Source organism: Telmatherina bonti, assembly GCF_933228915.1.
Source record: "Telmatherina bonti genome assembly, chromosome: 5".
Taxonomy (NCBI): Eukaryota; Metazoa; Chordata; class Actinopteri; order Atheriniformes; family Telmatherinidae; genus Telmatherina; species Telmatherina bonti.
Genome location: NC_136623.1, coordinates 28,141,675 through 28,166,545, shown reverse-complemented (window position 1 = coordinate 28,166,545; position 24,871 = coordinate 28,141,675). Strand labels below are relative to the sequence as shown.

General features: G+C 38.9%; 1 protein-coding gene across 1 annotated transcript in view; it reads left to right on the top strand.

The window, feature by feature from the left end:
• LOC306756259 (CUB and sushi domain-containing protein 3-like) overlaps positions 1–24,871 on the top strand; it is a gene marked incomplete at both ends in the record, with an annotated part of 262,816 nt that overhangs the window by 176,218 nt on the left and 61,727 nt on the right. Inside the window, 12 exons of the mRNA XM_079240980.1 lie at positions 489–698; positions 967–1,155; positions 2,163–2,340; positions 7,327–7,472; positions 8,328–8,408; positions 9,202–9,315; positions 17,644–17,832; positions 17,946–18,104; positions 19,605–19,793; positions 21,787–21,972; positions 22,747–22,941; positions 23,597–23,770. Of these exons, the coding sequence (XP_079097106.1) occupies positions 489–698; positions 967–1,155; positions 2,163–2,340; positions 7,327–7,472; positions 8,328–8,408; positions 9,202–9,315; positions 17,644–17,832; positions 17,946–18,104; positions 19,605–19,793; positions 21,787–21,972; positions 22,747–22,941; positions 23,597–23,770 (2,010 nt within the window). The remainder of the gene's footprint in view (positions 1–488; positions 699–966; positions 1,156–2,162; positions 2,341–7,326; positions 7,473–8,327; positions 8,409–9,201; positions 9,316–17,643; positions 17,833–17,945; positions 18,105–19,604; positions 19,794–21,786; positions 21,973–22,746; positions 22,942–23,596; positions 23,771–24,871) is intronic.

Below are 24,871 nucleotides of genomic sequence, written 5' to 3'. Positions count from 1 at the left end.
TTTTTTTATTATCATCATCTAAATAATACATTTCTAATGTTTATGTGTATAAATGAGTTGAATAGTGCAAGAAATTATTATTGATTGAATGTTTTTTTTCCCATTTTAAATAAACAACCAGTTAAGAGTTTGGACACACTGTCCCATTGCATGTAATGGGACAGTGTGTCCAAATGTTAGACTGATGGTGATGCGTCTTTTAAAGACAGCCCAACCCCTCATCGCATATGTATGTTTGAAGACTGGAACTCCAAAACATTTTCAATGTCAGCGAGCCTGAGGGAAAGTTCCAGTACTCAGGTGGTGAAGCAGTGGTGTGACTTCATCGTCTGTCTCTCACATTTGCATATAAAAAGCTTCCCGGTCACAGTCCAGCCAGAAAGAACTTGATTCTGTTTTTATTTCTGTATAAACATCTCAGTTTAGAGTTACAAAGGATCCTACACACACTCTCCGTTTACCATTAACCCTTTCCTTGTGCTCTTTAGGGATCCATCTGCAGTTTCTGAACTTCTCCACAGAGCCCGTTCATGACTATTTGGAAGTGCGCAGTGGGAGCCTCGAGACTGGGACAGTGATTGATCGGTTCAGCGGCGCCGTGGTGCCCGGTTCTCTCTTTAGCACAACCCACGAAACAACTCTTTTCTTCCATAGTGACAATTCCCAGAACAAGCCAGGCTTCCATATCGTCTACCAGGGTGAGGTCCTGAGATTGGTCGCCTACTGTTACACTAGTTTTTTGTTTTTTTAATCAAAGCAGCAGCTGATGAAAAAGAAAAACAACACAACACTTTAAAAATCATAACATGATGTCCTTTGAAACATTCACTGAGAATATCTTTATCCTTTTTCTAATTTCATGTTACTACATAAAACCACAGAATCACATCAGGAGGTTATGATGGGTTTAATTTTAGCTTTTTGGAAACCTGCTCTCATGTGTGCGGTTTTAACTTTTCCCCTCAGCCTACGAGCTGCAGAGGTGCCCCGACCCCCAGCCGTTCCGTAACGGCATCGTGATCGGTCAGGACTACAGCGTGGGGATGACCATTTCCTTTGAATGCTTGCTGGGTTACACTCTTCTTGGAGAGCCTTCTCTCACGTGTTTACACGGAGTCAGCAGAAACTGGAATCACCCCATACCTCGCTGTGAAGGTGAGGGCTTTGGGTGTCACACGAGCACAATCGGCCCCTGCGTGACTGTGTCTCTCATTAGCAGAAAAAGTTTGAAAGAATTTGGACTGGATTCCTGAAACTATTTCTTTAGCAAAACTTCTTTTTATTCAATCCAAATAATCTCAACTATTTTGTCAAACAATGTTGTTTATCAGTCCTGCGACCTTAAATTTGTCACTCCAAACTTGGTATGAAAATATTTACAAATCCTTGAGAAAGTCACCCATCTTTCTCAGACAGTGACTAAAGTAAAGACAGAGATGTTTTCCTTTCAGTGTGACACTGAATAAAAACACTTTTGAAGTTATACGCAACAATGAGAAGATGATTTATATGTATATATACATATATTTTAGTCTGCTTGTTGTCATATCCTTTATTCTGGGACATTAAAGCTTCTTATTTGCCAGCTATGCAGCAACAATTTGCTGAAGTTTAAAAGTGAGATCTTTAAATTTTCTTGTTACAAATGGAGCCGGTTATCACAGTCAATGGAGCATTTTTAGGTCTTTATGACACCGCTGGAAATACCTGTCCATATGAAACATCTCTTTAAGGTCTCCTCAGTTGTCATTCAAATTTACCAATTATATCTTGAACATTTTTTGTGGTTTAGGATCTATAATTAGTTTGTTTTGCACTTCTTACAATCTGTAAAACAGATGAGTTCAAGCCCCTTTTTGATCCAGAAGGTAATGCTTTGGCTTTGACTTCCGGATCAAAGTTGCAGGTTAACACATCTGAAGGGGTATGAGAGAGGGAATTTGTTGGAATCAGTCAGCGTTACCTTTTAACAACAAGCGATCCTCCCCTGCAGTGCCATGTAACAGGTGCCTACTCCCTGTGGTATCTCTGCGATAAACCAATAGCATGCTGCTACTGCTTGTTTTATCAACCTTTACATGAATAACAGCAACTTTTATGACTTGAGGTAAGAGTGGTTTTCTATTTTTATTCATCATCTGACTGTTTTTTCCTCCTTGCAGCTCTCTGTGGTGGGAATATAACATCCATGAATGGAACAATTTACTCCCCTGGACACCCTGCCGAGTACCCACACTTCCAGGACTGCATGTGGACCGTCAGAGTACCTCCAGGCTATGGAATCTACATAAATTTCTCTGTTATCAATACGGAGCCGATCTATGACTACGTCACTGTTTGGTAAGTTCTAATCTCTCCCTCAGTGTGACATTATTTATCAATCATCAGCTTATAGCACACATCAAATACTCTGCTTCCTATATGCAGAGTTGCTGCCGGCGGCTCTAATTTCCTAGCAAGAATCTTAAAAAGATTTTACACATCAGTTGTTTCCAGCCTTGTTTCCCTGAAACCTCTCTACTTATAATAACAGCACACTATTTTCTGTGTGTTTTCCTGGAAGTATTTGACACTGAATCAGCCTGAAGAAACAAGTTCATCTTTGAGGCCATTTCATGTCTTTGAGGCTGGAAATGTAGAGGTTTTTTTCACTCATGGTTCCTTTGAGAAGGATGCACCATCATCAGCAACACAGAACATTATCTTCTCCTAAAGCCGCATATAATGATGCATATGGATGCTTGTTCATTTCCACTGGATTGTTTGTGTGTAGCTCTCATTTTAACATGATTATCATGTTAAAGAGACACTACAGAACTTATGCCATTTTACCTCTCATCCACCCTAATTTAACATCCATATTGCATCCCATCTTGACCTGTTAGCTCTCTCCAGCCAGCAAAAGACGATCTTACGATGACATTTTGTCCTTTTCTCTCTTTTATTCTCCTTGTGTTTCTTTGCTGAATCAGCAAGTATGCATGTTTTCTCAACAACTCATTACTTATTATACCATGCAGTTAAATGTCATTTCGTGTCCCAGATGTAAAAGTTCTATAGTGCAGGTTTGCAGCCTCTGGACGCTGCTGGGAAGCAGCGGCTCTAGAAATGCATGATAGATGTCACCGTGTCATTGAACTTGTCCAGGATGTGGAGGTTTAAGGTAAAAAAAATGACAAAATGTATTTTTAAAATGAATTTGCACACAAAGTGCAAAGAACTGAATGATCAAGGTTTCAGCTCTCTTGTATTTGTTTTTTTTAATTCATTAGAGAAAGTGACTGCATGCAAGGTCTGTAGTTAAAAACTGATCAGCTTTGTTGATGTTTAACTTTCTAATCAGTCATTTAATTCCTTCAACTCCATTCCTGTAAGCATTAGTCCATTTCACAACCATCAGACCTCTTCGTGAAACAGCACAGTTTGATGTTCTTCATCCTCACACGAACTTCTGAGAACATGACATAGATATCTAATTGTGGCTTCTTCTTTGTCCTGAAACCCTGATGCATTGTCCCTCCCTTCCTTACGCTGCATAGACCCCATGTTTACAACCATGATCCTGCATGGTGCTGAGCAGTGAGCCAAACATGTAATCACAGAAATTTCCACTCTAGCATACAGAGTTATTTGTAACTGGACAGCTTCCAGGAGGTTTGATAAGAACTGAAAGCTAAATTAGATTTTCAGTGGTAAGCCTGAATCTGCTTTCATAAGCTTAATTCCACAGCTGCACACAAAAGATTCAACAGCTTGACACAGTGTTAAGGCCATAAGCTGACTGGACAAGTTGTTCTCACAGCTTCTGATGTGACACTTTTAGGAGTTGGGCCATCAACTATCTAAATGCATTATGTGAAAACAAAATAATGGCAATATTTTTGTTAGAGCACCTTTAGCTATGGTTACAGGACACACTCAATGTGGTATTGTTGGGATCAGCTTTTACAGTGTCACAAATGTGTTTCATCATTTTGTGTTCATGGATGGAGATTCAGACTGCCGCATGAAGTAGTCTTCTGGATATTACAACTTCTCTTGGTCCCTGAACCATTCTTTTACAGAGCTAAATGAATCTTGGCATTGCTATCCTGGACTATTTGTCAAGGAAGGTTAAGAGAGAAGAAAAAGAATATTCAGGTTCAGAGCTGACCTTATTCTTTGGGCACATAGCATTGCTATTGACATGACCAACTGAAGTAACCCTGAAACATGAAGTTATCCCTACAGGCTTGTACTGTACTTCATCTGCCATCATTCTTCCCCTGATGCAACCATCATTCTGGAACATAGTAAATCTGGACTCATGGGACCACATGTTCCTTTAGTCTCTCTAACAAATGCAAATCTTATATTTTTCTTTACTCTATATAGGCCTCTATCTGCAACTCTCTTCACATTACACATGTGGCGATGCTCTTGTTTAATAGATGTTGCTCTTAAACCTTGCGGTTGATTTTTTCTTTTTGTCTTATTTTACCAAATATTTTAATGATCTCTGATCCTGGTCATTCAATATTGTCCTCTGATTACATGGTTTTCCTCAAAGTAAATGTTTGACCGCAATCCTTTACGGATTTAAAAGGTGCAATGTTCATTTGAGCAATCTCCCTAATTGTTTGATATGCAGACCAATCATTTGGATCCTTTCAAACACATAATTTCTGAGACAGCCTCATGTCCCTTCTGACATGGTTGTGGAATAAATGAGATGCTACTCACTACATTAGGAAGGTTTAGAACCGTGTTGAAACATTTAACTCACTTTTTGTTGTTTTTTGTGTTCAGGTGGTGTCATGTCTTCCGAACCCTGTCTTCACTTCTTTGGCTTTAATTTTCTATTCATGAGAATATATTTTATCTCAGCTTCACCTTAGAACAAAGTTTAAAAAAAAAAAAAAAAGAGCTAGAAAAAGACATTTTTATACTCTTACTTTCTTTCCTAACTCACAAAACTTGGAGTGAGTCTTTAAATATCCCATTGAGCGTTACATAAAATGACAGCAATGCCTATTGGCCTAAAGACATTGAGGCGGAGCCACTCGGGATGTTTGTTGGTATGTAGAAACGGGTTGAAAACGGACAGCTGTGTATCAGTAAAAGCTACTTTACCTGCCTTGTGTCACTGCAGCAGCTGCTGCACACTTTGTGTCTCCTTCTACCTTTCTTATTGCCTTTGCTGAGTAGTAAGCCTCAGGCAGTTGTAGAGATGTCCTCATGGGTGATAAAGGAGGGAAGTGCCTTCTAGCAACTTGGGCTGCCATTCGTAGTATGGGAGGAGGGAGCTTCTGGCACTACTGTTTTTAAATGAAATGACGCATAAACAATCTGTCCTCTGACGGCAACTTTTCATTTCCTTGCCCGACTGCCTCCTCCTATTTTGCTGATCACTCTAAAATGAAACTGACATGTTTTTTGTTTTTGTTTTTTGTTTTTTTTTTAAATAGAGCATACGATATTAAAGGTGCACAGAAATACAAGAAGAGCATTTTGCGTGCATCATTCTGCTGAATAGCCCAGCAGCTCTTTTGAAAGTACCACTAATGAGATGCTTTTCTCAACGCAGCATTTGTATATAATGGGAAATCTAAATTAGAGTCCTCAACGAAATAAAGCTTTGGAGTTGTCCCCAACTTGCACTCTTTGAAGGATTTAAAAGTTCTCACCTTTACTCATTAGCAGAGATGCTTCTTTGTTTTCAGGTCAGCAACTAATGTGTGTCTCACAAATTGCCTTCACCACTAATGCCAAGTCCTCTTATTACACCTCAGTAACCCACCTCACCAGCTATTCATCCTCAGGCTGAGAAAAACGTTTCAGTTTTTGTTGCAATACATCTCCAGACAGATTCTACAAAGAAACCTTTTTTTGTGAGCAGTTCAATGACCAAGTGGAAATGGAGTCTGTTTTTGGAGGTTTAATGAAGAGACTTAAATATATATATATATATTTTTTTATCTTTGGCAAGATATATACTATCCAACCATTTCTCTCTCACCTTTCTCCATCTTCACCTTGAGGTTCTTGAGTTTGGCTCAGACGAGACAGAATGTATAATTATGGTCTGGGTTTGCCTCGGGTCTCCTCCTAGTCAGACGTGCCTGATGCACATCGGCAGGAAGCCACCCCAGAGGTTTTCCTAATTAGTTGTCTGTGTAGCCTTCACCAGCTCTTTGCACAAGCGGTGCCGGAGCAGCAGGTCTACTCCAAGCTCACTCTGCAGTATCGGGCTTCTATGACCTCATCCTGCAGCTTATTTCAACTTTTTGTTTCCATAAATCAAGAATTTCAGCCTTCAGCTTAGATCCATTTTCAACTTGGCATTTCAGTACTTGCTATTACTTAGTTCCAGACATCACTGGAACCTCATTTGTGGGGAAAAATGTTCATATGTACTTGAAAGTTTATCACTTGGCAGTGCAGACACCATCACGAGCTGCATCTAATACCCTGCTTATATGATTCCTGTAACTGTTCCGCTGCTCTTACTGACCTGGCCTTTGTCTGCTACAGTAAATTGCTGATAAACAAGGAGCTGCTCTTGTTACTTGAGGCGTGTTAACATTTAATATTTCTGCCACATTTGACTTATATTCTGACACCACCAGTTTGACTGGTAACACATAAAATTGGATTAAGATTTAAATGGATCTGCATCATTAAACTGGTGGTGAAAATATTCTGTCGAAGCAGTAACGTGTATTAGAATTGCACAAACATGTCGATACTTTACAGAAATTCCTCTCATCATGAGAAACATTCTGGGTTAACTACAGTCAACTAAGTTGGATTCTTATGCATAGCTGCAGCTCCTCATACATCATGATATTTAGAGGATTTAATGAAATCATATGTAAATGGTAATATAGTCATTGCTTTTGTCGTCAGATTCTTCAGTGATGAGGGGGCCGCTAAAACTAAAAAACTAAAACTAAACTTCATAAAACCATTATGTATTTGTTCAAGAAAAAAAGAATTGACAAAAAGCTGTTTTGGAATTTTAACACTTTCCCAGACTGTTCAGTGTTTGTACCCCCCCCCCAAAACTTCACTACTCATCAATATGTAACATGGCTGGAGGAGGGAAAGTTCTTAACTTCTACTTTGATGGTGTTGATCAATTTGAAACTTTCTCTCAGGTTGTCAGGGATCACTGCTGAGTCTACATGAGTGCTGGAGGATAAATAGACCTGCTCTTTGATCCCAGCAAGTCACCTCTGCTGTTTATTCATAAATCATTTGCACTCGTTCTGTCCACTTCCTTGGTCCCCCCCCCCCCCCCCCTCTCTCTCTCTCTCTCTCACTTTTTGACTCTCTGTGTAACAGGGATGGACCCGACCAGTCCTCACCCCAAATCGGCCAGTTTAGCGGCAGCTCCATACAGGATGGAGTGTCCACCACTGCCAATCAAGTCCTCATCAAGTTCCACAGTGATTTCAGCACCAGTGGCTTCTTTGAGCTTCGTTATTATGGTAACCTCCCCAGTTCAGCAGAGACTTGCTCCATGCTGTTGTCATGACTACGTCTGAAGGGGGTGGGAAAAGTCTGTACTTCCTCCCACTCCTTTTCAGACATGTGGTTTAATCTGTACTTTTTGTTTTGTACATCTCATAATGTCACAATAATTTAAAAGTTCCTGTGTGTGTTTGTCCGTTAGATATGAGGATTAATTTTTACTTCATACATGTTCAATATGAAGTATGTTTTACTACCAAGTCTCCTTATTGCAGGAAATATAATGCACGGTTGAAATATTTTTCTTTTTCTTTTTCGCTGTTAAAGAATGACTTCTCATTAGCTATATGTAATAATAATAATAGATGGATCTCCTTAAGACAGTTTTTTCCTTATCTTGTGCACACTAGCAGTGCTCAGAGTTGGTCCTCGAGGGCCACTCTCCTGCAGGTTTTAAATGCATCCCTGTTTTGACGCACCTGACTCAAATGAAATGGATTTATAACAGGAATACATTGGAAGTCTGCAGGATTGTGTTCATTGAGGACAAGAGTTGGATACCCCTGGTTCACAATATCAAAACACCCCATGACAAGTGGTTGATTCATAATAAAGTTAGATTGTTTTTTTCTTTTTTGATGATGATGGACAGTGGTAGTCTGCAATTTATTATCTAATTAAGTTTTACTGTTATTGTACAGAAAATATGACTCCAGCAGAATATGAAATGTGATTGTGTGTGTGTGTGTGTGTGTGTGTGTGTGTGTGTGTGTGTGTGTGTGTGTGTGTGTGTGTGTGTCTCTGTCACTTTCTGTTTTCTGATTCACTTCTACACTCACACTTACGCGCAGTGTTTGTCCTCTCTCCAACAGCTTACCAGCTGAGAACTTGTGAGCCACCCCCTCCTGTTGCCAACGCCACTATCCTAACTGATGATGACGAGTTTGAAATAGGTTTGTCTCATTTTATTTTGCTTGTCCAGAGGCCTGAACCATGTATAATAAAATCAGTGTTTAAAGTAAGTTTATTTGTTTGGACACCCATGAGTGGACAAAGAAAGCAACCAGATCAAATGACTATAGTCACTTATTCATGCAGTTGTTCATTAATTTCTCCATTTCTTGAATTTTTCATTTGCCATTTGTTGTTTCTTATTTTGGTTTTATTGCTAAAGTTTTTCCACGATGCAATGCACCAGCTTTGACTTATGTAGATATTTATTTGATATTTCATATTGTTTTATAATGTTGCAGCACAGGTGTCGGCAGCCATGTTTATATCTCATTACACCTTTAACGTCTATTCCTTTCTCCGCACTCATCCTTTCAAGTGTGCCCATCTATTCAGGCTTTGCACATTAAAATATTAGCTTGATGGTTGGGCTAATGAGGTGTACTTATATGCTGTTTGTATTTTCACAGCTCAAAAGTAATTAGCAAAGTGAAGTGGAAGTCATGTGGCTATAGCTGCCTTACTTTGTGCCTTTGAAATAGTGTGTAATTTTGACTTTGTGTGTTTTAGGCTGTAATTTAATGAAGTGCCTTCAGTACTAAGGAATGTCAGTCTTCATTAGAAAACGTGTAGTTGATTACTGTTTCAAGAGCTGGTGCAGAGGAGTCTCACTGACAAAGCGTGTGTGTGTGTTTGTGTTGGTGGATGATTGGATGGATATGTTTTTCATGTCAATTTTCCTCCTCTCATTGTATGTGTGTGTTTGCATGATTGCTGGTGTAAATGACCTCACAGGGGACATTATTCGGTACTCGTGTCTGCCAGGCTTCACCTTGGTGGGCAGTGAGATTCTGACCTGCAGACTTGGAGAGAGGCTGCAGATGGATGGACCACCTCCAGTCTGTCAAGGTTTGTTCTATTGTGTGTGCTGTGTGTGTGTGTTTTTTTTTTTGTTTGTTTTTTTTTTTTTTCCTTTGTTTTCTTTTTCTTTTTTAAGAAAAAAGAAAACAAAGAAAACGGCCTTTAAATTTTCTTGTGCTTGCATGTGTAATCGCTCTTCTTACTCCACACACAAATGCCTGCACATTCATGTGCATGCATAATCACATTTAGTTATGAGTGTGCTTGACACCACTCTGCCAAGGTTGGTTGCAGTCAGCAGCTCTCGCTGTTGATGCATCATTTAACAGACAGACTGCCAGCAGGCCCCCCTCCAGCAGTCTCCCGGTGGCAAACAGCATCTCTATTCTAATTCATCAAGATTCAGGTGCTCAGAATACAACTGAACCAAGATCATAGACCTGCTCTGCCTTACAATCAACACTGCATTGCTCAGGGTCAGTTTGAGACCAATTACAGCTCAGCAGATTTCATTGACAAATATTTTGTATTTTATGTTCTTTCCTTTTATCCTAAAAAGCAAAGCCAACAGTAAAGTAAACTGAAAGTATAACTTTATTCAGTGTGTTTATTTAAAAAAAAAAAAAAAAAAATTAAGTAAAGCTTTATTTATATTGCACCTTTCAAGATAGAAAACCACAAAGTGCTTCACAAGAGCCAACAATGCATAAAAACAAGAGGAATAATAAAAAGCATATGTCAAACGTTGTGATGTTATAACTGGCGATATTATTAAAGCGACCACAGAGACCATTAAACTCGAGTTTAAAGAAAGACAATTCCAGTGTCTGGTTGGTACTGGGCAAGAGACTCTGGGGTGTAATGTGTGGACAACACCGACCCACTTTCATCCATCGATCAACAAATAAAAACTAGTTACTCTTTAGTTTCATATGTGTAACTTACATGCAGGCTTAATGAACAGGGTGTAAATGTCAACTTTAAAATGAGTTCTGCTTAATCATGTATTCATGTGCTCTGTATCTGTAACATGTAAGCTCTTCATTACAACATTACAGTGCATGACACATGATAAGGACAAATAAACCTTATTTATGTGACAGCTGGACTAAGCTGCGAAGACACATTGCATTTCCTAACTTCATTGCAGACTAATTTACAATAAATAACTAAAAGTTAATGGTAAAAATGCCACAGAAAACAATTACATTTGTCATGATGTCCTGATGAAAAGCTTTGTGTGTGTGTGTGTGTGTGTGCGCAGATGTGTCTATATATGTATTAGCAGTGAGGAACTAGCGACACAGAGAGCAACTATGGCATTGTCCATGTAAATCAGATCAATAACATCAAACTGTTTTGTTTTTAAAGGAGCCATAACCGGGTCTTTTCATGTCTCCACTGTCCTCTGTGTTTTATAATGATTGTTTAAAAACTTATTAAACCAAAAAATGTTTAAAAAGTGAAAGTCCTTAATGACAGCTGTGTTGTTGCGTGCATTGCCGGGTCAGTCTATCAGACAACATCTACCTGTAGCTATCTACCGCTAGTGCTGCGCCTGGCATGAGATGTGCTGGACTAAAATCTAGAAGTTAGAAAAATATCAGATCATCTCATGAATAGATTGTAGGTGTAAATGGCTGCAGTTTATGAGTCAACAAAATATTAAAAATACCAAGAGATGAAATCAAACTTTATAAAGCACTTTCAGGCCAAAGGCAACACAAAGTGCTTTGCTTTTTCTTCTTAAAAAAAGAATATTAAATAAAACTGGTTTTCACACACCAAAATAAATAATTTTACTTCTAACATGGCTATACACAATCAATGTTTTGCAAACATTGACATGGTAGAGCATAAGATAGATATAAGAAAATAAAACACGGGGCTTGTTTGTACACAGCAGGAGGTTAAACCTTTAGGCTTGTTCTGTTAGCATTAGCATTAGGGTTAGCATTATCTGCATCAGATTAGGTCACGTCTCAGTCATGGCAACAAATAATTATATCAGTAGCAAAAGTTGCCGACTGCATTGATGGTGAGCTGCTTAAAGTTGCAAATGCCCCTCTTTCTAGCCTCAGCAGGGTTGATGCCATCTTCACCTTGTTTTTTACCAAATGTTTGCAAAATGCACAAGCTAGAGATGCAGGTGCATTATCAACAAAAAATAATGTAATCCATCCGTCTTTGGTCGTTTGGTCCACGATGAAGGGGGAGAAAAAAACATCTCGGTGTTGGTTTTGGCAACCGAGCAGTAGATATGGGACCACTGTTTCCTCATCTTCTCACAGCTTGTTGATAACTGTGACTGAGGCAGGCCCAGCAGGTGTATTTAGGTGTAGAAGAGAGGGTTTTATTTAGGCCTAGAACAGGGGTGGTTTTATGCAATTAGCTCCCCGGGATGACAAAATCTGGGGCAAAAAAAAAAAAAAAAAAAAAAAAACGCGTTTGGGAGACTTCAGCCTTGTGGACAGTTTTTCTGTGAACAAAACACCCAGACAGAAAAACTCGACCATCTTTAAAAGTAAGGCTTCCAGGGATGTTAACACTTCCAGTCAACACCAATACATACGTTTTAACTTGAAAAAGTGCAATTTCCATATGATGACCCCTTTAATAAAAGAAATCTGTACTTTCCAGAGGAAAGGGAACTTGTAATGACTTCTGTTGGAACTTGGTGCTGCGTCTCCCCCAATATAACGGGAACATTCAATTCCATCCGCCTGTATCTTGTCCCTGTGAGTGACATCTGCAGACAAGGGAACACCACTAACCCTTCCGTCCGCAGTGAATAGGCATCGTTTGAAGTCCTTGGTCTACAAGTCTTGAGTTAATGAGCACCTCTGCCTTTTCATTTCTGGGAACTGGGAGTAAAAGCATTTGACTTTGAATCATAGCATAACAGAAACATACTCAACAAACCGAGTCTGCATTCGTTAAGGGTTTTAGTAGACTCGGATTTTAGAACCTATTTGCTGATTCCAAGCTGCAATTATGTGATGTTTTAGTTTTTCTCCCCTTGGTTATTTTTCATCAGCTTTTTCAAGAAAGAATTTGAAATGCATAATAACAGGGAAGCAAACATCCTCAGTTTTTTTTCTCTTACTTGTGAGCTGAACATGCTCTACCAGTTCTTTGTTTAACATTTTTATTTAATTGTATGTTTGCTTTGTAAGCTTGTTTTCTACTGAATATCTCTGAATGTTGATCAACCTCACATTAGCGCCAACAACTAGAAATATGAGTTTTCTCTCATTTTTAATTAGAGAATGGAAAATTCTGAGTACCTATTTGCATTTAAACACAACATTAGTGGAAACATGTAGTAAGACCCACCATTACCAAAATAAACCAGTAAAGTAAACCAGTCCTTCATATTATCCTGTGAAGCACTAGACAAAATACAGACAAGTGGAGCTGGGTGGAAGCCTATAGGTTACTGTGCACTTTGCAACGGATGAATTATAACTAGATTATTTCTTTTTGTCATCTTTCTACTGGTTATGTCACTTCAACAGGTCTATCTGTGGTGTAGAGCAAACAGAATGGGCCAGTGGTGCATAATAAAAGACTTTCAGCCCTAAAAGAGTGATCAGCACCTAGTCTAGAACATCTGCAAACAAAGGAAAAGTTAGTGTTATTTAATAAAATTGCCACTCAGTTACCTTTATCAGTTTGGTGTGTGAACAGTCCAACTAGTCTAAGTTCTTTGATCCGCTGATAGGCATCTGCAGAGTTACAAAGTATAATTTATGACCGTATGCACTTTTACATGGTAGTGCAATGCAGCAAACTAATCTTTTTTAACAGATACACCCAGCAAAAGAGAGGGATGAATCTGCAAAGTAGTTCACTCTACCTACTAAAAATGGCTGCTATCAACAGTGGTGTAAAATTGTATCCTTGTTGTTTAATTTACAAGACAGGGATTTTAACTAAAGCATGTTGCCCATAATTCATTAAGATGTCAGAAAGAAATGTCAGCATGTTGACTTAAATTTGAGGAGGTCAGTGAACCTGCAATATTCAGCATGTTTGGACTATTGTAGTCGAACACAATAAGGTAATCAGTCATGGACGTGTGTAAGGTCTTTGTTTCACAGCACAGTAAGTTTCTCATACTTTATAAAGAGCTGCTTTTTTAATTGTTTGTTGTGAAATGTCCAGATAGTGGGTCAGGTGTGGAAAACGCAGCAAAACCAATAGTCATTTAACTAGGGAGGTTTATAGGGAGAAAAACAAAAGTTGAATCAGTATTTTGCTCTTTATACACATCATACCAAAAATGTGCACACGAAGTGCTCTGGCAGTAAAGTAGACATTTAAATGAGCTGTAAGTGACACACATTCTTAACGTCTGTTAATGTGTCAGAGGACTGATCATCTTATTCGAACTGCTCCTTAAATCCTGCCTCCAGCGTCACGTTGGCGTAGTTAGGACAATTTTAGGCTTGGTAATTTGTTGCTTGACATTTTCATGGATCGCCTCATTTTTAGTCACGAATTCATTACATTTCCTTGTGTTGGATACGTTATGTCCTCGGCACCTCTAGCACTAAACTAATTGCTCTCCTTGGGACATGTAAAGTTGAACTTAATTTGAGTTGACCTGTTATTCACATCCAAGCGACTGCTACGGTAAGCTTGCAACAAGCATCGTTTCCTGTCGGCAGCTTGCTGATAGGACAGGAAAGGGAATTCTCCTGTGTTCCCTTATTCCGCTTTTGTTTGCTGTCAACCCTTCTGCTCATTGTCATCTTAGGCGGGAAAGTCATGTGGGAAAGCCCTTACATGTCTATGTAAGTTCACCGCCATGCATCCAAGGTTTTAATATATTTCCCCGGGGTCTGTCTTTATGAAAGCCTATGAGGAAGGTTATGTGGTAGCTTTGATCACAGACAAAGCCGCAGTCAGGTTGACTGCTGTGTTGGGAAATCCATCTGACACCACCACGCTCAGTTTTACCCATTAAATGATGTCATATTGCTCCTTGATTTCCATTCTTATTGATTCTAACATATTTCAGAAGCTCTAATCTGAATTTCTGTTCCATCCTTAAAAAATGTTGATCTGTTTGTGACCAGAATAGTAATCTGTGTGTGTTTGGGTACATAGGTCAGCTAGAGCACTTGGCTATTTTGCATTTGTGCTCCACTTCCACTGAAAGGTTTGCTTTTGTTGTCAACCCAAATGCCCTCAGGTCTACATTGTAAGTTTTCTTCTGCTTTCAGGGTACCTTCCCATTCCTATCGAAGTTCTTTGTAAACCATCTTTAAAAGTACCAGTATTTGAAGGGGGGGAGGGGGGTCTGAAGCATTTTTAACATTTTAAGCCTCTCATGATTCATTTCTTTAAATCCCTGCAGCAAAAGTTACATTCAAAGCACTTTAAGCCCCAACTGTGCTCCCTAGATAGACTTGTGCTCGTTGCCTGGAAACATTAGTTTATTAAACAATTTATGGAAGCTCAAATATGGCAAGCACACACCAGCTGGATGACTCTATTCATAACATGTTAGTCTTTTATGTGTTTTTTTTCTTTATGTTCATCTTAAATTAATTTATGGAAGGAGACATGAAACTGACAAGAAATCTGTGTGTGAATGGCTAGACATCTACACAGGTTCTACACATCCATGAAAACTGGCAGGTAGCTTATTAACTGTTTTTGCAAAATAAAATAAAAAAATTAAGTTTTTGGGTAATCAACTTAATCACAATGGTTTATCACAATCTGTTAATCAAAAGAGAGAATACCTGCACTTTCATAACTTTCATATGATCAGCATGTGATTTTATATTCTATATGTCTTTTCTGTAATGTCATCAGAGCTCTATATCTTGAAATGATTAGTGATTATACGAAATGTGAATTATGAACTGTCAAATCCCAGGATTTACAGATGTTGCAGGTGTCTGAACTGGATGATACAGTTTAAAATAACCCAAAATACTTTTGCTTCTCCATGTTTAAACACTGATGGACATTAATATTAAAGATGTAGCTGAAGTACAACCTAAACAGTGTCACAAAGTAAAAAAGTGTACAAGCTTCATGGAAATGAATGGAGACCTGTTGGAACTGGATTGCATTGGGTTTAATGTGTAATGAATGTTAGCAGGTATTCCACAGGGGCACAAACCCAAGATTAGACCCTGAAGCCAATGCAGTGCAGATACCTCCTCTATTTGGAATGAGATGTATCAAATACATACATATATATATATATATATATATATATATATATATATATATATATATATATATATATATATATATATATATATATATATATTATAAGGACCCTTGTCCTTACCCGTCTGAACTTGAGCAGATTTTTGCAGTGCGTTGCCCCTAACAATGATTAGGTCAGCATCCATCTTGCATCTCTCCTGTACTTTCTCCAATCAGTAAGTCAGTCTGACTTTGACTTCTGAGGGTTTTTTTTGTCCTCTTCCTTTTTGTGCTGATAAAGTTTCCTTGTGTTTGTTTGATAAATATGTCAAGGTGCACGTTCAAAACGATAGGTGTGTTGATGTCGAGTTGTTTGCGTGTGTAAAGCCGAACATGGCTGTCAAGTGACGCAGTGTCCCAGAAGAAAGAGTTATATTGCAGCTGATCATGCTCTGGGAATATACACAGTATATATCACTGTGCCAAACGAGTCAGAAATATAGTTTTAGGGCCAGAAAGTAGGACAACGTTACTTCAAAGAACATCCACACAACTAACAACTCTCAGAACCAAAAATTGATACCTTGTGAAAATACCAGAGATTTTTTTTTTTTTTTTTTTTTTTTACTTTTTTATAAAAGGTCATGTTACTTTGATCAGTCTACAACGTTCAGCAGCAGCTGCAAAGTTTCAGCTTATTCACAGTGTTTTGTGTTGTTCAAATTCAAACCCAGAGAGTGAAGTTTTGGCTCAGAGAGCAGCATTTGATTTCAAAGCAAAAAAAGAGGAAAAAGTCATATATAATCTTTTTTTCCAAGAAAATCTATGAGATGAGCTGGAAAGGTCAGGTGAGCCACCATAAAGAAAAAGAAATCCTAACTGGATAGAAATGCAGTCAGAATAAAAATGACTTTAGAACTTATTTAATAACTATGATACTGATCAAAACTGAAAACGGCTCAAAACGAAAGAACAGCAGTAGAGGCTGAAAAATCCTCTTTATCTGGTTTTTTGTCTGGTTTTGTATGGATCTGGTTTTGGTATGTACATTTTTATTTCTGTTTATTGGTTCATAAATGTATTTAAATAAGCTTAGTTGCTAGGAAAATTATATAAGAAACAAATGTTTTAGGAATTTATACAAATGAAGGAAACAAAACAAAACGTCTCATGCATGAATGGCAGGAGCAATTGTGTGTATTATTGGTTAACAAAATGTGGTCATTTCATATTACGAGTATTTCTTTGCAGCAGTTCTTAATGTTTGCCAAGTAAGAATTTTGCTCAGCTGTCACTGAAATTATTTAAAATATTTACATAATGCACATCTTTGCTGTTCAGGCAGTTTAAGACATTTTCATGACACCGGTATACACACACACACACACACACACACACACGCACACAACCCTTTACTCTTTTTTTTTATTTTTTTTATTTTTTTTTTTATTTTTTTTTTTTAAATGAAGTGTATTCATCTTGTTTTTCTACTTCTTTGTCTTTTTTTTTTTTTTTGTCTTTTTTGCTTTAGATTCTTTGCAGGCAATATCTTCCTGTTATCTTTTAGCTCTTGAATTTCTAATAATGCACCAGCAGGAATATTCACGTGTATTCCTGCTGACATTTTTTTCTTTTTTTTTTTTTTTTTTTTTTTTTTTGATATATGTCCAAATTTTCCTCTGACCTTTTTAGCCGGACCACTTGCTCGCATTAACCTTTTACATGCATCATGCTTCTTCACTAGTGGCCTGAAGAGAAACTTGTGTCACCTGCAGAGAAAGAAAAGAAAAAGACAGCACTGCTGCCAAGCTACAGGAAATGAAGGCTGCTCCCACTTCCCGCACACACATATGCACAATCACATGTCTCTACACACTATTTTTCCATACAAAGTAAGCTGTCTCATCTGCAGACTATTATATGATAGATGAATATCATAGAAGTCTGTTGACAGCGTTGGACTCCCCCAGCTTAGGGCTTTAGGTGCAATATGAGTCTGGCTGAAATGTAATTGTGTCAGGACTTGTTATTTTTCTAATGTAATTTCTGTCACCACAAAAGAATTCCTATTCTCCCCCTCATATACTTTTGCTCAACCTCTGCCTTCAATCCACCCTTATCTCTTTCTCCTTTTACATCATCCCATTTTCTTTTCTGTCTTTTACCATGTCTGTGTGACTTATTCTCCTTCTGTGTTTCCAGTGCAATGCCCTGCCCATGAGGTGCGTTTTGACTCTACCGGGGTAATCTTAAGTCCTGGCTACCCAGAAAACTACCCCAATCTTCAGATGTGCTCCTGGCTGATCAATGTAGAGAAGGGCTACAACATCACCCTGCACTTTGAGCTCTTTCAGACAGAAAAAGAGTTTGACATTTTGGAAATATTTGATGGTGGGTAATGCTGGTTTTTTTCATGTGGTCTGTAAAAGGCGAGACAGTGGAAGTTATCTCTGCTTGAAGCTCATCTTTAATGCGAGTCATTTCCTGATAATCTTCGTGTTTAGGTCCTAACATCTACAGCCAGAGCCTTTCAACACTCAGCGGTGACATAGAAACACCTTTCAATCTGACCACCACGGGCCACCAGCTGCTGCTGCGCTGGTCATCCGACCATGGCACCAACCGCCGGGGTTTCCACATCAGATACGTGGGTGAGTATCAAAGTATGTATCCATCTTATAATCATATTCTCTTTTTTGTCTATTCTGCATCTGAATGTGCTTTAGTTTCTAAGCTGCAGACATGGGATAAAATTCATGGTTGTCCAATTTGGGAATACACCCTTTAGATGCTTTGTACCATCACTGAACATGTGTTGGCACTACATAAATAGATTGATATATAGAAATAAAGGTTTATTGGTGTCATGTAATCCATCATAAGCGAGTGACGTTTCTACATAAATGTCAGTATTTTAATAGCTTTATTGAATTTGCAAATGTCATTAGTTTATTCCTTACATTCCAAGGCAGTGGCAAGACAGTAACTCGTTGCTACTTTTTTAGTTGGTGGAGACTCATACAAGTTCATGAAACCTTTAGTTTTCTATGCATATAAGACAGTCATACTTTAAGTGAAATATATTTGCCGAAGCTTCTCAGATATGCATAAACAACACAATCCAACAACCCCATGAATTCTATCACAATCTGCTGTGATTGAATGTTCTTTATTTAGTTTTTAATGTTAGTCAATTTTTAAAATATGGTTGATTTCTACACATAATGGATCACAATGGGGATGTTTTCATGGACAAAGAGCAAGAAGCAGACAGAAAGTGACTGGTATGATTGCATGCTGTTTTGTACCCCCTAATTTCAGAGGGTTTAAATTCTTAATTGACTCTTTAATAAAGCAAGGGTTGCCAAGCAAGAGTAGCATAGGCATCTTCTTCCATTTGAAATGCATCAATAATCATGCAAAAAAAAAAAGAACTAAAGACATTAATTATTCATGTTGTCTCTCCATTATATTTAATACGCAAGAGTGTTCCTGTGAAAGCAAGTCAGTGTGATGAATTTTGTAAAGAGAACTCCTTCTTGACTTGATTGACTTTAACAGGAAGTGATTTAAACTCCAGTGTGTCTTTTCGTCTTAAATCCTTCTCCCAGTCACGCTGATTTGTGGGAATGGTTGACAGCTATTGGAACGCATACAGCCCTCCCTTGGATTTTCGGTCCCACTGGCCATTTGCTAGTCATGTTCTTGAAATCAAATGTGCTTTTTTTATGTTGATGGGCTGTATTATGAAGGAAAGCAGTCTTATGAAACAAATAATGCACCAGCGTTGCATGCAGAAAAGCAAAGTGAATATGTGCATGCCCATAGGCCAAAGCGGTGTAGTAGTAATGTGATTTTAAGACTTCCTTTGATAGAGTGCTAGATAGATGCAACCCTCCTCAGGCATTTCCCCTCATCACTGTTTGGCATTTATAATAGAACTTTACTGTAATGATGAATAAAAAAACAAATCTCCACCTACGATTTTCCTAAGAGATGTCTTAATGCCTCTTATCTTTCTCTTTGCCTTACTTAGCTTTCTCTCTCTTAATGCCAACTTTTCCATTCTTTTTCCTTGACTTCATTCACACCCGCTCTCTTGCTTCGCCTTTTTTTTTTCTCACCTGCTCTCTGCTGTGCCTTTATTCCATCACCTATTGTAGCGATGTACTGCAGTACCCCAGACTCCCCTCAGCATGGCTTTGTAGTGAGCCAGACCGGGGGTCATCTTAACAGCATGGTGCGCTGGGCCTGCGACAGGGGGTACAAGCTGATCGGCAAAGGCACAGCTGTGTGCAAGAAGACCACCTATGGCTACTACGCTTGGGACGCACCAGTTCCTGCATGTCAAGGTGAGTTCATCTGCCCTGGAAGCCATTTATTTCCAACTTCATCCTGCCTCTTTACCCTCTCTTCTGGACACTGCTTCCACGGCAACTACTCTACAAGCACAACAGACATATAAAGCATCCAAGCATTGATAGCCAAAATCTTGGTCTTGTATTATTATCTGCTGAACTGAATCCAACCTGATTGAGAGCCAGTTTCCTGTAAGGTGGAAATGAAACTAAAATCAATCCTCTCTTTTCTTCTGTCAATCTCTACTTCTTTAAATTACTTTGGCTAACTTGCCATTAGCATGCTGTGTCTGCGGCTGTCGAGTCTCACTCAACTAATTGGTTTTTTTTGATGTGTTCGTGTGAAGTGTGTGTGCTTCTGTGCACACAGCTGCATGTTGTTGCAGAGCTGCACGTACAATATGACAAACATCAACAGACGGCGCGTGCAATTGCTTTTTATCTCGATGCAGTGAAATCAAAATATGCTTTAGATGATATGAAAACATTTCTCACCTGTGATTGATTCCATCAGTTTGGTAATTGGGCACAGCTTCTCCAAAGCACATAAACCCAGTCATTCCTGCAGATGAACTGATATATTCACACAGATGCTGCCCATCTGTTATCTGTTAGATGGGAAAGATTACCCTTTACTGATCTTAGGGATGATACACACTTCAAAAATCAACATTTTCCATCATTAGTGTGGAAAACATTTTAATGCTTTTCTTAGTGGTTAATTTGTCAGAAGGAGTCACGCAAATGAATGTCAGCTGCTTTTCTCATAGGAGGTGGGGAGAAAGAAGGGTCTGATAAATGCTCCATGCCACGATAAGAGACTTCTGATGATTCTGTGTTTTGCTGCTGCTTCTTTACAAGATGCACGCGTTTGCATTGGTGATGCCATTCAGGGTGGTTTTGCAGATACTGGATTTCTCTGATCTAGACCATCATAGATAGCATCTGATTGATAATAAAACAGAAAAAATGAAACACCTTGAAACCAACTAGCTCAAGCTTTCTGTTTGGTCTTAGCTCGGAGGCCACAGTAACCCAGATTCAGTGTGTGTAGTTGCAACGTGATTTTTTTTTCAGGGTGCGTACCTCCTACTTCTGCACATTTGGAAGAGTCGGTGTTGAAACTACATTATTGATGTCACTTGTCGCTTTCATGAGTGTGTGTGTCAATGTATTTTAAGATGACTTGCTGAACGACCAACTAAGTACCTACTAAATAAGCAGGAAACATTAAACTAACTACATTTATATGTCCTTTATGTGTTGAAAATGATTGAGTTGGACACACTGGAAATTTGGTTTCCCAATAACATCATTACACCTCATATATATTTTTAATTCCTCTCTTAGGCACTTTCTTTGATTTCTCTACTTCTTCATATTTTGAGAGCCGATTTGTGGACTCATTTTAATATATGCTTACCATAATTTAATAACTTAGGTGTTCAGGCTGCATAAGCATTTCTGTCTGATGCTTAGAAATAAATGCGGCAGGTATGAAAACTGTGTTGCTGTCATGGAAATATGGCTCCTTCCTGATCCTGTAATAGACTATGTGGCAGGTGCAACTCATTTTGTTCATAATAAGTCGACTCTATTAAGTGCTTCAGTAAGCCATTCCATTAAAGCAGCAAGCACAATATCGAGGTTTTGGCTCCGGCTCAATTAACTGGAATGCAGATGTTTTTAATGCTGCTAATTGCACATAAGCTGTCTCTGCTGTGATATCTTGAAGTGTCTGCCATGAATAAGGTTTTAACTTTTACTTCAACTGGTCTACAAATGTGTCCAAATTGAGTTTTTGTTTTTTTTTACCTGTAAAGTTGTAACTACTAGAAAGTTCCCAATGACATTTATTAGTTCTTACAATGTCAAGCAACTGTGTGAATGCGTACCATGCCTGTTTACAAGTGCTTCTATTTGCAGTAGTAGGTGCCGTCTGTTGTGCATAAACATGTGCTGACAATGGTCCTATCGCTGCCCGTAGCTGTGTCGTGCGGTGTGCCCAATGCGCCAGTGAACGGAGGTGTGCTCGCTGCTGATTATTCCGTTGGCACACGGGTGACCTACTTCTGCAACAGTGGCTTCCGGCTCTCCTCCAAAGAACTGACGACCACAGTCTGCCAGCCAGACGGCACCTGGAGCAATCACAACAAGATACCCCGATGCATCGGTGAGTAGAGGATGCTGCAGGGAGAATGGAGGGAAATGCACAGGGGGTGGTGGAGAGTGATTTAGAGAAACAGGGTAATGGCATGGTTAATCATGGCCAAAAAGATACAGGCTGAGAGTTGACAATTAAAAAAAAAAAAAATCTTTATATAAAAAAGATTTGTGTAATTTTTAACATCTATTAGGAGCTATATATAATCTTGATGCATTCCCTCCACAGACTGGTTTGATGTGTAAAAATCCTGAGTTGGTCACGGTAAATGTGACTGTGATTGCATATTTAGTACAAAAATGCTAACTTGTTAGATTCTGATTAGATGAAGAAGAAAAGGGAGGGATACTAGTTCAGCAGAAAATGTATGCTTTCCTGCGCCACTTAAACTTCTTCAAGTTTAGAAATCAATAGATAAAGTCAGTGAGAATATATATTTTCTGTTAGGACCTTTTTTTATTTATGGCTTTGTATGTGACACAGAGCAGAAAAAGACTTTCAAACTCTTTGGTAATAAAAACTGCCATTTTCTTTGTAAAACATGTTTGTAACTATAACTCATTAATCAAATAATAAAACTGATCCAGAATGTTTGCAGCTGTATTTTCTCTGCATGACAGAATGTCCTGGGCTTTGGCTTGGCAATTTGCATAAACAAATATTTTTAAAAAAATAAGAAAACAGAAAGAAGTTAGTCTGTTTAAATCATTAAAAAATACCATCGTCCCCTGATTATTAAATAATTCAGTCTGGTTTCTGTTTGTTTGGTTGGTTTCTCCCCAGTGATGATGTGCCCCAGTCTTAGCTCTTTCTCTTTGGACCATGGGAGGTGGCGCATTGTCAACGGTTCGCACTATGAGTACCGAACTAAAATCATTTTCACCTGCAACCCTGGATACTACCGTGTTGGCCCCGCCCACATCCAGTGTCTGGCCAATGGAATGTGGAGCTGGAGGAACGACAGGCCTCAGTGCAGAAGTGAGTGAATTTGGGTGTTGCAGCACATAAACGCTACTTGATTCCACTAATGTTCACATTCCAACAGGAAGACTGAACACGAAGGTGCTCAAAATAAACTCCCATTTATTTCTAGCTCATTTTCAACTATCATACATAATAGACCAGCAGGGAATACTAACAAATATAGCACTGGATGTGGAAATGTTTGGCTGAATAGGGGATAGTAAAATCTGTGTTTCATAAGCAACTATCTGATTTACGTTTCCACTACTGTACATTTCACCTACTCCCCTCTGAACTTAGGTTACATATTGTTTAATGTTGGTATCTGAAATAATAAGAAAAATGGCTCTGCTGCCATGGAAACAGAGTTTTTTGAGAAGCAAGAAGCTGGATAGCCTCTGTAAATGGTAGATGTGAGCTACTATGATAAAAGATGTTTGGACAAAAGAAAACACCATCATTATACGCCCCATGAAATAGTTCTGCTCACCTTTTATCACATTAAGTCGGTGAGATGGGTGTAAATGACTCTGCTCTCCCTTAGACTCTGAAGACGTAAGCCAACTTCCAGCTCGTCTTTCTTTGTGTCCTGTTCTGTTCCTCACTCTGCTGCTGCCCCCTTCAGCTCCTTCCTCTCTTTTTTTTAAAAATTCCCCTTATCTTATTGCAGTCATTTCCTGTGGCGATCTTCCTACTCCTCCTAATGGAAAGAAAATCGGGACTCAAACTACCTTCGGAGCATCTGCCATTTTCAGCTGTAACCCTGGCTACGTTTTAACTGGATCTACAGTTAGAGAGTGTCTCCTGTCTGGCCTTTGGAGTGGGATGGAGACTCAGTGCCTGGGTAAGCGAAGTCTAAATGTTCTTGACCTAGGTCAAAAACTGTTGGCCACCTACTCAGATTGTGTATTAGCTTTGTTGTTTGGGCCAAGATGCCCAGAATAGAACCAGATGGGGAAGCAGTAGGTGGCTGTAATTGTCTCAGTTGCCAAGTGTGTATGGCCAGTCGCTGTAAAACATTTGGAACATGTACAGTTTTTCTTTCTCTTTTTTACCTGCTTCTGACATACCGTTTGCACTAAGTGATGCCATTAATGCTTGTCAGACTATCCCAGACCTTATTAAGATCACAGTATATTTATTTAGGCAAATATGCACACACCTGATAATGACTGGAGCTCAGTTCTTTATGTTAAATACTGAAAGTAAATGGAATCGGATCTGTTAAATGCCAAATGTGATGTGACGATGACTAAAAATAAATCCATGTGAGACTATACGGACTGCATAACCACCATTTGAGCTGCTGTTTGGCTATAAAAACAGGAAAATAAGCAGCAGCTTAGCTTACCACAGCAGCTCATCACAGCTTTCTCTAATGAAAGAGAATGAGATGTGTGTAATTAGTTGAGCCGTATTCAAATCCACGCTGCAGCAGAATGTGAAGGTGTTCCTGCCAGCTGGATTAGTCCGCGTAGTGTGGCACTAGCATTTCAAGCTTAAAAAATTCACCCATTTCTTTAAAAGAAAGAAAGGAAGAAAGAGAAATCAGCCACCTTTCACTTGGTTTGCAAGATGACTGACAGGGTTAACGTAGTCAGGACCTGCTTCTCCGCTATCTTCACAGAATCTGTCCGCTCTCAACTGGAGTGTGATAATAAAATGCTTGGTTGAGTTTCTAGGTGCAGGAGCGAATTAGGGAAATCAGATTCTCAGTCAGTGGCAATTTCCCAGGTTTTAAGTGGCAGTGGAAATCTCAGCAAGAGCCCTCTTATGAAAGGGATTTACTGTAGCTAAAAGTAACATGATTATGTGCACGAGCATATAGCACGTGTTTCACATGTGTCCCTGGTTACAGTCGATTAGAAAAGCAAAGATGTCCTCCACATGTGAGGCTGGAGTCCGTATGGATTTAGAAAAGGAATAGAAAAAAATTAGCTCAAGC